The 16,668-nt window shown below is 32.4% G+C and overlaps 1 protein-coding gene across 1 annotated transcript in view; it reads right to left on the bottom strand.

Annotated features, from left to right (window-relative positions):
• Window positions 1-16,668, bottom strand: part of LOC143084118 (uncharacterized) — a 68,052-nt gene that overhangs the window by 22,840 nt on the left and 28,544 nt on the right. The window contains exons 34-47 of the mRNA XM_076260525.1: window positions 16,447-16,489; window positions 15,879-16,048; window positions 15,387-15,452; window positions 14,891-15,058; window positions 13,642-13,855; window positions 13,188-13,290; window positions 10,386-10,539; window positions 9,671-9,897; window positions 6,623-6,785; window positions 5,645-5,870; window positions 2,506-2,734; window positions 2,066-2,263; window positions 743-1,046; window positions 88-504 (exon numbers count right to left, since the gene is read on the bottom strand). Coding sequence (XP_076116640.1) covers window positions 88-504; window positions 743-1,046; window positions 2,066-2,263; window positions 2,506-2,734; window positions 5,645-5,870; window positions 6,623-6,785; window positions 9,671-9,897; window positions 10,386-10,539; window positions 13,188-13,290; window positions 13,642-13,855; window positions 14,891-15,058; window positions 15,387-15,452; window positions 15,879-16,048; window positions 16,447-16,489 — 2,682 coding nt within the window. The remainder of the gene's footprint in view (window positions 1-87; window positions 505-742; window positions 1,047-2,065; window positions 2,264-2,505; window positions 2,735-5,644; window positions 5,871-6,622; window positions 6,786-9,670; window positions 9,898-10,385; window positions 10,540-13,187; window positions 13,291-13,641; window positions 13,856-14,890; window positions 15,059-15,386; window positions 15,453-15,878; window positions 16,049-16,446; window positions 16,490-16,668) is intronic.

The raw sequence follows: 16,668 nt of genomic DNA, 5'->3' as shown, positions 1-16,668 counted from the left end.
GAGCATATTTTTTTTTCATAATGTGTAGTTTTATCAGAGTTTATGATTTTATTCAGTGATAGAAATTAAAACTAAACATTATCATACCTGTTAGTGGTGTTGTCAGGTCTACCAATACGCCTCTAGATGATATGATATTAGTGTAAGCCAGAACATTTACCATCATAAAATTGAAGTAGTGTATTTTATTATGCTGTAAGATCAGTTGATCATAAACAAACTGTTTTGTTTTTCCTACACCAAGTCTTTCATAATGTTCAAATAGTCCTGACTTGGATCGTTTGTAGTCATGGCCTTCTATGGCTTCAACTAGTTCACATTTAGCGTTGCCAAAGTCATAATTAAAACTCATGCACTTTGTGTGAGGTAGATCAGCACATGCCCTGGCACAGTCTCCAGGGGAATTCTTGGTAGTATCTGGGCCAGCTTTGGGTGCTATCAAACGTCCTGTACGGGAACCAGTGAACATCTTTCTCAAAACTTCATGGTTAAATGGATCATCACCTAAACAATTACCAACAAAATCAAATTAATTCAATAGTTGGAAATTTAATATCAAAAGTACACCAAACTCTATGAAAAAAAAGTTTAATCAATCAATTACTTAATAATATTTCTTTATTTTACTTTTGAAGAGGACATATATGGCCCAGGAGTTTAAATATAAAATATTTGACATTTCAATAAATTGTTTATTTATTATTTTAAACTAAATCTGAAACTAAATCCTATAATTATTAACCAATGTTGAATGTATGCTGTTGTTCTTTCATGAAAACATCAGCCCAGCTAACAACTTGGTCTCCATAGATATCCTTGCCAAATCCTACACCAACCATAGACTGTTGCAGGTCTGAGTCTTCATAAACTGTAATTGATGCTCTCATTACAGCTGGATTACTAGAGGTAATGTATTCCTCTTGGAAACGACCTCCAGGCAAGGTAACATCATATGTTGCTAAGTAACAGCTTGCCCTTGACCTTTGACCTGAGTCATTTTCAGCAATCATAGTGAAGTAAAGAGGAACTCCTGATGTTTTTAATCTCTGAAAAAAATTATATATTATAATTCATTTCAATATTTAATTACGTCTCACCTTGTGTATAAAATTACACAATACAGTTATAAAAGATACATTTTATATACATAAGCCAATCTGTACAGATTTTTGAGAGACGATAATTTTTCATTTACAACATAAAACTTCTCTGCATCTTTTCAGAATTAAAGTACAGATTTTGGCACATAACTTTATAATATCTTGATTCGAAAATAAAAGTACCATTTTCTGACAGTCTGTAAAACTATTAAAATGTTCAGCAATTTTAAGAGATTCAGTAAAATAAAATACATTAAATTTCATAGCCATAAAGATTAGAGAACAAAAATATAAGATTTGAGCTATCCATCAGAAATTGGCTAAGCATATCTGAAAATTCTTATGGAGAATATGAAATTATGTTTTAAAACACACCAACCAAACAAAAATGTTTGGAATACAAAAGATTAATAAAAAATCAGGTCTACACAAATCACATCATCAGTAGATTGACTAAAACTCTTGGATTTCTGTGTAGACTTGATTTTTATAAGAGTTTTAGTCAATCTACTGATGATGTGACCTTGATCTTTGAGTAATTGAGCTCACATTTGATAGGTACTTACCTTTCTCCATAGGTTATTACCATATTGAAAAAAGAGTAGTTTTATGGTTTTTTTATTTCAAAGTACAAAATTTATCAATGTGTCAAATTAAATTAAATTATGACCTTGATCTTTGATAATGTGACCTTCAAATTCATAATCTCCCTCTTTCAAAATGCAAACTTTTGTAATGATTTAACAGACAAGATATCCAGGGAGAATACTCTGTAAATATGGTACCAATCTACTGAACATTTGTCAAACTTGTCTATTTTTACAGTACTCTTATACAAGATGGACCATCATTCACTTCTTACATTTCAGAATTGTTACAGAATTCTTATGCAAGATAGACCATTCATTCTTACATTTCAGAATATTGTTAATACAGTATTTAAAAGATAGACCATTCATTCATACCTCCTTTACTATGGTAGATGGACCTCCCAGTTCTTTCTCATTAAGGACATCATGACCTCCAGGAACAGTTCCCACATTCAGAAATAATTTGACCTGACATCTGTCGTCTGCTGCTCTTACAGCTATCTCAAAACGAGGCTCAGTAAAGTCTAGGCCTGGTAACTGTCTAACCTGGCATGGTGCAGCTCCTCTCTTTTTCTAATAAGACAAATACAAACACTACTGATAGATTATAAATCATTTAAAACATTTGAAAACTTAAAAGTTGATGATTTTAGTTTTAATACCATTAATAAACTCTGTCATTCTATATGATACTGCTTAATACTGAGGTAATGTAATATTGGTACAAATGAGCACTAAACATTTTGTATGAAGGTTGGTGTTTAAGAAAAAGATTATCATATTAGTTGAAAAAGACTATAAGAAAGACAGTTTACCCTTTCAGCAGTTACTTTATCAACAAAAGAGTCTATTTCTGGAGCAGACTTGTCTACTTCTTTTTTTAACGTGTCCACCATCTTGGCTCGGATAGTTGGAGCTTTGTATCCCCAGATTTGACGCTGATATTTAACTTTCTTAATTTTCGTAAAGAGTAGATTGATTTCAAGTGTCACAAGACCTAGTAGCCTTATCTCTATTGGTGTTAGCTCCAAATACATTGACATTCTGAAATACAAGGAAAACCTTTAAAATACTGTATTACACATAGTAAATACATATTTTCTAACAAAAAAGAGATGAAGAAAAATGATAAAAACAAGAGGCTCTCAAGAGCCTGAATCACTCACCTTAATTCTTTTGGTTAAATCTCTCATCAATGATTATTTTGGCTTTTCAATTTATTTAAATGTCTTTTGGATCGTCCTATTTTCTTCAAAAGCCAAAAAAAATAATCATTTTCTCCTATGTTCTATTTTAGCCATAGGAGCTATGTTTCTTGACATACAAGGAAATAAAATATAAAATTTATACTAGATACTCTGAAACTCATTTAGCCTAAGTTTGGCTGAAATTGATACAGCAGTTTCAAAGGAGAAGATTTTTTAAAGTAAGTCAACATGATGATTGTGAAAAAAGTCTTTAAAGGGCAATAACTCCTTAAGGGGTCAATTGACAATTTTGGTCAAATTGACTTAATTGAAGATCTTACTTTGCTGAACATTATTGCTGTTTACAGTTTATTTCTATCTATAATTATATTCAAGATAATAAACAAAAACAGCAAAATTTCCTTAAAATTATCAATTCAGGGGCAGAGGGGCAGCAACCCAACAACAGGTTGTCTGATTCATCTGAAAATTTCAGGGCAGATAGATCTTGACCTGATAAACAATATTACCCAACGTCAGATTTGCTCTAAATGCTTTGGTTTTTGAGTTATAAGCCAAAAACTGCATTTGACCCCTATGTTCTATTTTTAGCAATGGCGACCATGTTTGTTGATAGATCATAACTTTGGATACAGTTTACAAACTAGATACCCTAAGGAACATTCAGTTAAAGTTTGGAAGTATTTGGCCCAGTAGTTTCAGAGGAGAAGATTTTTGTAAAAGATTACTAAGATTTACGAAAAATGGTTAAAAATTGACTATAAAGGGCAATAACTCCTAAAGGGGTCAACTGACCATTTCCGTCATGTTGACTTATTTGTAAATCTTACTTTGCTGAACATTATTCCTGTTTACAGTTTATCTCTATCTATAATAATATTCAAGATAATAACCAAAAACAGCCAAAATTTCCTTAAAATTACCAATTCAGGGGCAGCAACCCAACAACAGGTTGTCTGATTCATCTGAAAATTTCAGGGCAGATAGATCTTGACCTGATAAACAATATTATCCCATGTCAGATTTGCTCTAAATGCTTTGGTTTTTGAGTTATAAGCCAAAAACTGCACTTGACCCCTATGTTCTATTTTTAGCAATGGCGACCATGTTTGTTGATAGATCATAACTTCGGATACAATTTACAAACTAGATACCCTAAGGAACATTCAATTAAAGTTTGGAAGTATTTGGCCCAGTAGTTTCAGAGGAGAAGATTTTTGTAAAAGATTACTAAGATTTACGAAAAATGGTTAAAAATTGACTATAAAGGGCAATAACTCCTAAAGGGGTCAACAGTCAACATTTCTGTCATGTTGACTTATTTGTAAATCTTACTTTGCTGAACATTATTCCTGTTTACAGTTTATCTCTATCTATAATAATATTCAAGATAATAACCAAAAACAGCAAAATTTCCTTAAAATTACCAATTCAGGGGCAGCAACCCAACAACGGGTTGTCTGATTCATCTGAAAATTCCAGGGCAGATAGATCTTGACCTGATAAACAATATTACCCCATGTCAGATTTGCTCTAAATGCTTTGGTTTTTGCGTTATAAGCCAAAAACTGCATTTGACCCCTATGTTCTATTTTTAGCAATGGCGACCATGTTTGTTGATAGATCAAAACTTCGGATACAATTTATAAATTAGATACCCTAAGGAACATTCAGTTAAAGTTTGAAAGTATTTGGCCCAGTAGTTTCAGAGGAGAAGATTCTTGAAATAGTTTACGACGACAGACGACGGACGACGACGGACGCCAAGTGATGGCATAAGCTCACTTGTCCCTTCGGGACAGGTGAGCTAAAAACTGAAAGAAAAAAGTCTAATGCACACCATCATTACCCTTTTTTATCATTGTTGTTCACATATCATTAGTGTTAAGACAGCATTTGTGCATGTAATTAGGTGATTCTAAAAGCAAGTTTTGGTCAGAATATTCTGGATCAATTATTAATTGGGGGATTTAAAATGCATACTTATGCAGGGCTTATTTTGTATGCAAAACCCAGTTTGTTTTAATGTTATATACTGTACATTTGGATTCACTATTATTTCGTTAGATACCAATTTTGTGGATATATTGGCTACAGGTGAACCAAGAAATTAAATGCTCAATGAATAACTAACTTTTTATAGGCCTATATGCAGACTTCGACAAAACCATGAAATTAAATATCCACAAACAGTTTTCCTTAATCCACGAAAAATGGTACCCACATAAATAAGTGAATCCACAGTAGGAGGAATGTTTATATAACTAAACTGTTTTTTATCTAACAAATGTAGTTATCATAATATTTCTGAAAGGGTTGCAGTAGATTTTGTTTCTGCTTGGCTAATCACTAGTATGTATTCATGAAAAGATTTCTTCATTCATTATAGTTCTGCATTGGATTGGCTTAAGGTAATTAAAATGGACAAAAACTATTTAGCTCATTGCTTTAATGAAAGGTTGGATAGTGGAAAATCTAGTGAATGGGAATAGTAAAATTGGAGTGCAACATATACCAACTTCTTCTACTACATAAAAGTAAGATTAATATACAACATATACAAAATACTTCTATATTCAACATAGCAAAATTGGTACACAATAAACACCAAATACTTATACATTACACAAAGCAAGATTGGTGAACAAAAAATATCATCTTCTTTTACATGTATCAATTACCAAATGGGTGAAACATTTTTTTCTAAAAGAAGTCTTTTCACATCTTTAATAAGAAATATTATTACCCAACATCAAGTGGAAACTTGTTGAAACCAATTTCAGCTGTTGTTGGAAATCTGAGATCCATAATTCTGCCTTCCAATCTAAGTTTGCCATACAATAGGAAACCTATTCCTAACTCTCCCCAAACCTCTACACCACCATAGGGTACTATCGTAGCATAAGCTTTCATATCCATTAACTTGGCCCCTATTTCAAACTTCATTCCGTAATATGCACCAGCACCAAAATCTATAAATAAAAGTTGAAATATTAACAGAGATCAACAGGTCTGAATTAATGCATACATGATTTTATTCAAAATAAAGCTAAACTTGTAACTTTTTTTTTAAAATACTTATATAATTTTACACACAAAATAAAGATAGAACAATTTCTGCTATATATTATATTTGCATTTTCAAAGATCTATTTTTTTTCAAATTATTTTTACTGTTAGCAGTTTCTACATGCCAAGTTATGGGAAAACATACTGAAATTGGTAAAAAAAACATCATTTAGGTGCAACAACTTCTATAACGAGTATACATGTATAAGTATTGGTTAAGTATATAAATCTTGTAGGAATATCGTTAGCAGTGCTTGACATTCTTAGGATTTTTGACAGTGTTATTTTCTCAGTTGCTAAGTTTTATATAAATTTATAAATTATGGTTTTCAAGATATTAGACAATTACTAGATTTTACACTTACGTTCTTTTTTTTGCCATTGGAGTTGTCAGGTACAAAAACACAATTTAATTGTAGATACCCTAAGGATAAATCAGGCCATGTCCTGTTGAAATTGGTCAAAATGCTTTAATTAATGACAGGATGATTTAAATAGGAGACTATGGTAGAAGATAAACTTACAACCATGGATGTCAATTTATGGCAATAGCACAAATTGGCCATTGGCCCATATAATTAACCCCTATATAATAACAGGACACCAATAAATATGGTAAAACAGGTGCAAGTAGTCTGTTCGAGGGCTAACTTACCAAATGTCATCGTTATAAAGCCTCCAAGTATATACACCTGGCTGATTTCGAAGAAAGTGGCATGTTGTTTAGGAAAACTAAAATCTCCTTTCATTGGAACATCAAAGGATTGAAGTATATTCATTATCTGACCATTCATTATATGGTCAATGAACTCAGAAAGCTGAAAAACAATTAAACAATAATCTTTCATGTATTTATTTTCTCATTTCTCTCACAAAACTATACAACACCATTTCTTCTAAATTTACAGTGCAACAAACTGTTGATAGCAAATTATCTAACTACCGGATGTATTTTTAAAACTAAACCATAGTATAAATCAAAGTGCTGGATAGCACCTCAGGGAAGTTTGTAACTAAAGATGTGTATTATTTCAAATAGGTTATGGACGTGTATTATTTCAAATGTCACAGCCTTGATGTCTTTTACTAAACCATTGTCTCTTCAGCAATTTTCAAAATTCACTTTTTTTCATATGTTTGTCATATAAAATTTTGATATTTTCTATTGCTACCTTAAACTGTAGATCTAAAAAAAAATCAAATACACAGAAAGCTCTATTGATTTCTTTTTGTGCCCATGTTATTTGAAGGGCCTGTGATTTTAGTTTTTTTTTATTGATTTAGGTCCTTCATATTTGATTTAAGTAAATTGTTTTGTTACTGATTAACCCGTTAGTTTTCTTGTTTGATTTGTTACACATGTTTTATATCAGGGCCTTCTTATAGCTTACTATATGGTATGAGTTTTCCCATTGTTGACGACCGTATGCATGGTGACCTATAGTTGTTAATATATATTACTCCTTTGAACTCTTTTGGATAGCATTGGTTCATTTGCAAAAAAATACCACATCTCTTTTTAAATAAGACAGTTAACTTAAATTAGTGCAACTGTTATGAAAGTGAATTTATATTAAAGGCTTTGATCAATAAATAGGGAATGTCTCCATGGGACACAAATAATACCCCTAATACCCCCTGCATTTGTAACGGGGCATAACCCTAGAGCAGTATAATAAATCCACCAAAATTCAAACTTGATCTTGGTTTTATGGTTAAAAGTATTGTGTATAAGTTTCATAACATTTGGTTGAGCAAACTAAGGTAAGATAAAGGAAACGAAAAAAAATCAGCAATTTTTACATATGTAAAGGGGCATAACCCTAGAACGGTATAACTGACGCCACCAACATTCAATTTTGATCAGTGTTTTGAGGTCATGAGTATCCAGTATAAGTTTCATAACATTTCGTTAAGACAAACTAAAGTTAAAGAATGGAAACTAAAAATTCCAGCAACTTTTCCAAAAAATTGTAAAGGAGCATAGCTCTAGAATGGTAAAAGTGACGCCAATAAAATTCAAACTAGACCTGTGTTTTGTGGTAATAGCATTGTGTATAAGTTTCATACATTTGGTTCAGGCAAACTAATATTATAAAGTAAGATCATAACAAAAACCAACTTTGGGATCCACTAACACATATACAAGTAAGGAACGTACATACTTACAGAAGAACAAGGGTGAAACTTAATACGGTTGGGGCATAACAATAGCAGTATGACGACAGGAATAAAAAGTTTATATACACTAGATTCATAGAGGTGCTTATAACCTTGCAACAAATTTTAATTGCTGCTAAAAAATTTAGCATTGAGACAATAACATTTGAGATTTTTGGTTTTTAGCCTTCATGTGATATACTAGTAATCATCGCCTATGTGTTAGGATGACACATTGTTCATAATGCCCCAGAAACAAAGTGTGAGGATAAAAAGTTCTGGATCTGCCACTGCAATAAGAAAGTCATTTTGCTAGTACTTAAAGTTGTCTGCATAGGTTTTAAATTGGTTTGAGATATCAGGTGGTAATTTGTTCCAATCTTAATTGTCTGGCTGAAGAAAGAAAATCTTAAAGCTGTCTTTGTTACATAGCAGTTGTCTGTATGTTTGTTGATGGGTGAATCTTGTTTTAGACTGTATATCTTGAGATGGTATTGCAATTTCATTGTTGATGACTTTGTGGAACATTTGGAGTCTGGTTTTTAGTCTGCACTGAGGAGGCTGTCATATGGATATGAATTGTCGTTGAGTCAATGTTTTTCTGCTTGATCCAATTGAGCATGCTGAACGAGTGAAGGTCCTGATATCCACATTGGAATGTGAATCAGCTAGTGTTTAAATAACGAAAATATAAGTTTTCCAATGTTGTTTTTTTTTGCATCAAAACCTTCCAAATTTCCAATCGATGTTTTGACAAAGACAATGCACCTTTTTACCAAAGCCGGTATTTATCTTTTCTCAACCTTGGCGCGAGACAAAATTTAAGCCACGATTATCCGGTATTAAATATTGTCTGCCACCTGTGTATTAATCAATCAAACCATTATCACTCACTTGTCAAATATCTGACAGCTACGTGCTTGGTCGAAACATAAACATGATGCATACCGGATTCTTTCGATATTCTTGGGCTTTTACTAGTTTTAAAATAAACATTTGTAAATATCGTATGTAGTTAATAAAAGCGTGGGAAAATGTTCATTCATGAAATATTTATGAATGAAATGCTGTCTCGCGTAGATTTCTTTTGATTTTCTCTTCAGAGCATGACAGATCTGAGAAGTAGATTTTGTGATACTCATTTTCAAAATGATGTTAAATTCATCTGAATTGTCGGTGAACATTCATTCCTTTTTTATTCAAGCTGTAATCTTTTCAAAAGAGTAGAAACTGAAAATTTCAAAAGCATCTTACTAGAATTAGTATTCAAACACTAGTACTACATTATCTCGGAGCAAATGTGATTTGCGAGTCTGTCTCACAGGAAGTTGAGGCCGGCGCCTAAGGAAAGTATTGCTATAGCAAGCTATAGCACACTTCCCAAAAATGAATTTTTAAATAGTTTTACTTGAACTAAGCTTTAAATATTCTGTTTTTCCAAGTTAAGATAGCAGGATCTTAATAATTTAAGCGTATCTAAATTTCAGAACATTAAGAGTTGATCATGGATATATATATTTCTATATTTTCAAGACTAACTTACTAAAGCCTTTGCCAAATCTTTTAGTTGCAATCCAAGTTTGTATATAAGAACTGGATCAATGTTTTTCATATCAAACATAGTACCCAGGTCACCAATGGTCATGTTGGCCACTTTCTCTCCCAATAATTTGATCCCAACATTAGTCAGACCACTTCCAACAACAAATGCCTGTTTTGTTCTGCCTTTTATGTCACCAGTAACACCCATCATATCTGCTATAGCTGACCCTAGTTATCAAGATAGAACATTTTTATGTTTATACTTACCATTGTGCTGAGTATTATGGCACATAAAAGGAAATATTCAAATATAGGCATAATATATTTATATATATATATATATATATAATTAATCCAAAATCGAAATCATTTTAAACAGTGTCTGTAAATATTAAAACAAAATATTAAATGCAGTACTCTATTCATCTATATTTGTTGGTACCAATTTTTTTTTTTGCAGAAAAAAGTGTATATTTTTGTTTTTATAATTGAGTTTGTGATTTTTAACCAATTTGTATTTGTGCATCTATACACACATAAGTCTATGGAAAATAAGTATCTAAAGAAAACCAAAGAATCCACAATTTACAGTGATTTAAAGTGTGTAAACAGAATGTTAAATGAACACTGTATATAAGTAAAAAGCTGATTTTTAATAACCTTTTTCTTTAACCCTCCCTATATATGTGCTTTTGTATATCATATGAGGTACTTACCCCCTTCAACAGGTGTTGAGGCAGCCACTTCTCCAGTAGTTACTATGGCTGCTGGGTTATTCGTCCCTAAAGCCTTCAGAGCAGATTTTGGTCCTATTTTAGTATCGCCAGGTGAAATTTCAACACCTTCCAAATTCAACAGTTTTTCTTCATGCTGTAAAATGTCAGAACAGTAATGGTAACTACATCCAAAACATAAAACATCACCTCAAATAGAAATATGTTCAAATAAAATGTTTATTGTGACTTGACTGTAAGTGTTGCTCTCAACCTATTGCAATGTATTCAATATTCTGACCAAATTGAGGTTTATTCAATATTCTGACCAAATTGCAATATGTTTATGTAACCTAACTGATCAACTGGTTAATAATAATAAAAAGTTCCAGTTTGAAAGAGCATTTTGAAAAGTTTCATTTTATGTCAAATATAAGTCAAATTGACTAAATTCATCAGTTTTTTTTTTTTAATATCAAGTGATTCTACGAGCTACTGCTCACTGATGATACTCCCCCTCCCCCCACTGCAAATGGAGAATCTTATTAGTGTAAAAATATGTAAATGTTCTGTAAACAGGCAGTTGATCAGTGTTGAATCTGAAAATGCACCACAATGTATGTATTGCATTAACCCTGAAATCAAATTTCAGCAATCCTTGTTATGTGGTTTCTGAGAATAATGTAACAAACATTTTCAACTTGGATGTCATGCGTAAAATGATTTTAGTGTTCGGTAAACAGGAAGTTGCTGAGGATGAATCTAATAACGCATCACATGGTATATCTAACTTATATAAACCCTGAAACCAAATTTAAACAAGAATGTGTCCTAAGTACACGGATGCCCCACTCGCACTATCAATTTCCATGTCCAATTGACCGTGAAATTGGATAAAAAAATCTAAATTTGCAATAAATTTAGAACAAGAATGTGTCCTCAGTACACGAATGCCCCACTCGCACTATCATTTTCTATGTTCAGTACACCGTGAAATTGGGGTAAAATCTCTAATTTGGCATTAAAATTAGAAAGATCATATCATAGGGAACATGTGTACCAAGTTTGAAGTCGATTGGACTTCAACTTCATCAAAAACTACCTCGACCAAAAACTTTAACCTGAAGCGGGACAGACAGACGAACGAACAGACGGACAAACGGACGGACGAACGAACGGACGATGAACGGAGGGACGAACGGACGCACAGACCAGAAAACATTATGCCCCTCTACTATCGTAGGTGGGGCATAAAAATCATACCATAAGCAACAAGTGTACTAAGTTTCAAGTTGTTTGGTCTTCAACTTCATCAAAAACTACCTTGACCAAAAACTTTAACCCAAAACTCTCACTTTCATTTTCTATGTTCAGTAGACCATGAAATTGGGGTCAAAAGTCTAATTTGGCATTAAAATTAGAAAGATCATATTATAAGCAACAAGTGTACTAAGTTTCAAGTTGATTGGACTTCAGCTTCATCAAAAACTACCTTGACCAAAAACTTTAACCTGAAGCTGGCACTTTCATTTCTATGTTCAGTGGACCGTGAAATTGGGGTCAAAAGTCTAATTTGGCTTTAAAATTAGAAAAAATCATACCATAAGCAACAAGTGTACTAAGTTTCAAGTTGTTTGGTCTTCAACTTCATCAAAAACTACCTTGACCAAAAACTTTAACGCGAAACTCTCACTTTCATTTTCTATGTTCAGTAGACCATGAAATTGGGGTCAAAAGTCTAATTTGGCATTAAAATTAGAAAGATCATATTATAAGCAACAAGTGTACTAAGTTTCAAGTTGATTGGACTTCAGCTTCATCAAAAACTACCTTGACCAAAAACTTTAACCTGAAACTGGCACTTTCATTTCTATGTTCAGTGGACCGTGAAATTGGGGTCAAAAGTCTAATTTGGCTTTAAAATTAGAAAAAAACATATCATAAGCAACAAGTGTACTAAGTTTCAAGTTGATTGGACTTCAGCTTCATCAAAAACTACTTTGACCAAAAACTTTAACCTGAAACTGGCACTTTCATTTCTATGTTCAGAGGACCGTGAAATTGGGGTCAAAAGTCTAATTTGGCTTTAAAATTAGAAAAAAACATATCATAAGCAACAAGTGTACTAAGTTTCAAGTTGATTGGACTTCAGCTTCATCAAAAACTACCTTGACCAAAAACTTTAACCTGAAACTCGCACATTCATTTCTATGTTCAGTGGACCGTGAAATTGGGGTCAAAAGTCTAATTTGGTTTTAAAATTTGAAAGAACATATCATAAGCAACCAGTGTACTAAGTTTCAAGTTGATTGGACTTCAGCTTCATCAAAAACTACCTTGACCAAAAACTTTAACCTGAAGCGGGACGAACGAACGAACGGATGGACAAACGAACGGACGAACGAACGGAGGCACAGACCAGAAAACATAATGCCCCTTTACTATCGATGGTGGGGCATAATACTATCGTAGGTGGGGCATAAAAATCCTTGTAATGTAGTTCTTGAGAAAGATGCGACAAAAAATATTCATGTGACGGTCGGACAGATTGAGGGATGGACAGAGGACAGACTGATGGATGGGCAGACAGAAGTAAAACAGTAAAACTCCAATTTTTTAAAGCCAGGGTATGATTATGTCCAATAGAATAGGGTCATAATGATAAAAGAGCATGTTGGTTTTTGAAAATCAAAACAACAAATTATGGAAAGATGATACTGATTGATTTACACATAAGACATTAAAAGTCCCTTCCTTTTTCATATCTGGGCATAACAACAAATTAAATAAACTAAAATATTGAACCTCATGTTGTTGGACTTTGCCAATATAGGATTCCATTTCTTCATTAGATGCCTTTCTCTCTGTTAGAATTCTCATTCCTTCATGGAAGTTAGCAGGACTTGGTCTAAAAAAATTCAAAAGCATATTGTGTGACTTATTTCTCTTATCATGACATAAAACTGTACCCTATACAGCTACCAGTGACCTTAGGTAAAATGTTGTTTTCTTTGGATGATGTTACATTTGGCTAAAATATTTTCCCAAATTTTGGCAGGCAATGTAATCAAAGAAGATATTGTGATTAATTATTAAAGCTTTATTTCATGTAACAACAAAAAGAGAAAGAAATGTGGTACATAATGAAACAATTGTTTATTAACTCAATTTTATTGATACAAAGTGTGCCTTTTTTTTGTAATTTGTTCTTAATGTATTTTTTAAAGCACTATACTGTATCTAACTGAAACAAACTTACTCAGTAGCTTCCCTTCTTCTCCTTCTCCTACCAGTACATGATGGCTTATTAATGGTGACACCTGCTTTAGGGGTCAGTTCATATATATCACATGGCTGTTGTTGAGCAAGGTAGCATGCTTGTAGTGACATCATAACTCTAACTGATCCAGCAGCATCTGTTAAGGTATAGTTCAGCTGGAATGATTGGCCTAGGTCCTCTGATACTTGGTTGCCTACAAAGTATAGTGAAGATTAAATCTTAAAGTTAAGGAGGACCTATTCTTATCAATTTTCTTTGAACCGCTTCTCCAACCCTTCAGTATTAAATACAATTTTCTGAAAAGATTTTGATCCTGGTTTCAAAATATCTTTTGGTTAAGCATTAATCATGAAGAAACTATTTTTAAATTATCTTGTAATCTTTAAAAAACAAGAATGTGTCCACAGTACACGGATGCCCCACTCGCACTATCATTTTCTATGTTTAGTGGACCATGAAATTGGAATAAATTCTCTAATTTGGCATTAAAATTAGAATGATCTTATCAAAGGGAACATGTATACTAAGTTTCAAGTTGATTGGACTTCTACTTTATCAAAAACTACCTTGACCAAAAACTTTAACCTGAAATTTGCACTATCATTTTCTATGTTCAGTGAACCGTAAAATTGGGGTCAAAACTATAATTTGGCATTTAAATTACAAAGATCATATCATAGGGCACATGTATACTAAGTTTCAAGTTGATTGGACTTCAACTTCATCAAAAACTACCTTGACCAAAAACTTTCACCTGAAATTTGCACTATCATTTTCTATGTTCAGTGAACCGTAAAATTGGGGTCAAAACTATAATTTGGCATTTAAATTAGAAAGATCATATCATAGGGCACATGTATACTAAGTTTCAAGTTGATTGGACTTCAACTTCATCAAAAACTACCTTGACCAAAAACTTTAACCTGAAGCGGGACAGACGGACGAACGAACGGACGAACGAACAGATGGACGGGCGGATGGATGGACGGGCGGACGAACGGACGCACAGACCAGAAAACATAATGCCCCTCTACTATCGTAGGTGGGGCATAAAAAAGTGTATCCAAGCCATGTTGAAAAGCAAGGTAATGCATATGGAATTAAATGTTATGTATAGTAATATATTTCTTTATAACCAAAGTCTATATAAACTATAGGTATAGCATATACAGTATACAAATATTAATCTTAAATTTCATGTTCTCTCTCCCAAAGGTATGTTACTAACCAGAAATGACAGACAATCCAGATTTAGTCCATTGTTTCCTCTCCACACTGTACTGTACCTCATCACAGGCAGACGCTGTAAACTTAACATTAACATTCCTATTTCCAGATCGGAACTTCAGTGGCATACAGCATTCAAAATTCTGTCCAGTGGCTGTAGCAGGACATCCTGAAATTTTGAAATGAATAACATGTTATCCCTTGCGCAATCTTTCTTTGCAATTTGTGAACCAATAAAATACTAGGCTTTGAATATTAAATTTTTCAACACACTGTAGTAACATTTAGAATTATGAATTATATATATTTCTGACCAATTGGAGTTTCACCTGACACATATAAAATGACTTTTAAAAAATCTTGAAACATGATCTGTCTTACATTTGGAATAAAAAAAAAGATTAATGTGATTTTTCAAATAACCATGTTCACTTATATATTAAGGTAGTCAAAATTTGACAGGCTACATGATCAAACCTATGAATAAAGTACATTACCTGTTAGTGGATTAGCTCCCTTTTGGACTGTACACTCAGTTAGTTTCCAGAAGTCAAAGGATAGTCCTGTTTATAAATAAGAAGTATCAGTACAACCAGATCTTATTTGTTTGATATAATTATACCATTGCTTCAAACTAATTTATACTTATCCAGATATTTTATTCTCAAACATTTATATGGGAGTTTAATTGAGAAATATAAAAAAAAATAGCTATAGAGACTTGATAAATATTGTTCAGTTAAGTTAGGGTGTGGAATTTGTTTGTCTTATCTAATGATACAATGGCAAAGCTATGTTCTGCAGAAAGAAATAATTGAAAAAAAAAACTACCATTTAAGCAGTTAATTCATTAAACTTGATCTAACTTGTTAAATTGGGTTTGAATGCATTGAGACATGCCAGTTATTGTCAGGTGTTTGACCAACCTTGTATTTCCCTTCATCCCAAAATAGTAAGAGATCACATGACAAATTACAATAAATGTTTACCTTTGAATGGCATCATGTTTTGTAGACTATCACAGGAAGGAAACATAAGATCTGATGTCTTCATCACATTATACACATTTCTACATGGACTTTTACCAGCTTCAAAACACACATGGATAGAGGCATCTACAGCAAACTTTCCTTGTGATGGAATGTTGTTTACAGCATATCTACAGTGAAATTTGTAAAAAGTTTATACAGCTACTTTTATAGGGACACATTTTTTGGGAAATTTCATTTAAACAATGAAAGAATATTATTGACATGAAAAGAACACCTAATCAAAGAAAAACAATATATTGCTGCTGTTTATTTTTGAAATCTAGCCATGAAGTTATATTGTTAAAAGATTTAAAATAAATCCTACAGACAATATTTTTTCTCAATGTGCAACCATGCTGTTGTGCATAATCTAAGGAAATAGTCGAAAAATTTAATGATTTAAATGTACTAATTTTTAAAAATTCTTGGTCGAACATTTATGGGGAGAACAGTATAGACTCTTACTATAAGGGGTACTCCAATTTAACTCAATCGAGACAGATGAATACATATATGATAAACTTACTTCAAACGGAATGCTCCGTGAAGTTGTATCTCTTTATTAGTTCCTATAAGAGACAAACATTTTAAGTAGGCATAATACACAGGCAAATTTTGTTCACGTAAATTTAACGTGAAATTTTTCACGTGAATATAACGTGAATATTTTCACATGAATTTCATGTGAAATATTCACGTGAATTTCACATGAAATTAGAATTTTTAAAATTAAATAAAGATTCCCAGG

This window comes from Mytilus galloprovincialis, chromosome 7, assembly GCF_965363235.1.
Source record: "Mytilus galloprovincialis chromosome 7, xbMytGall1.hap1.1, whole genome shotgun sequence".
NCBI classification, from domain to species: Eukaryota; Metazoa; Mollusca; class Bivalvia; order Mytilida; family Mytilidae; genus Mytilus; species Mytilus galloprovincialis.
Note: the sequence above shows the minus strand (reverse complement) of the source record. Positions and strands in the feature narration are given on the sequence as shown.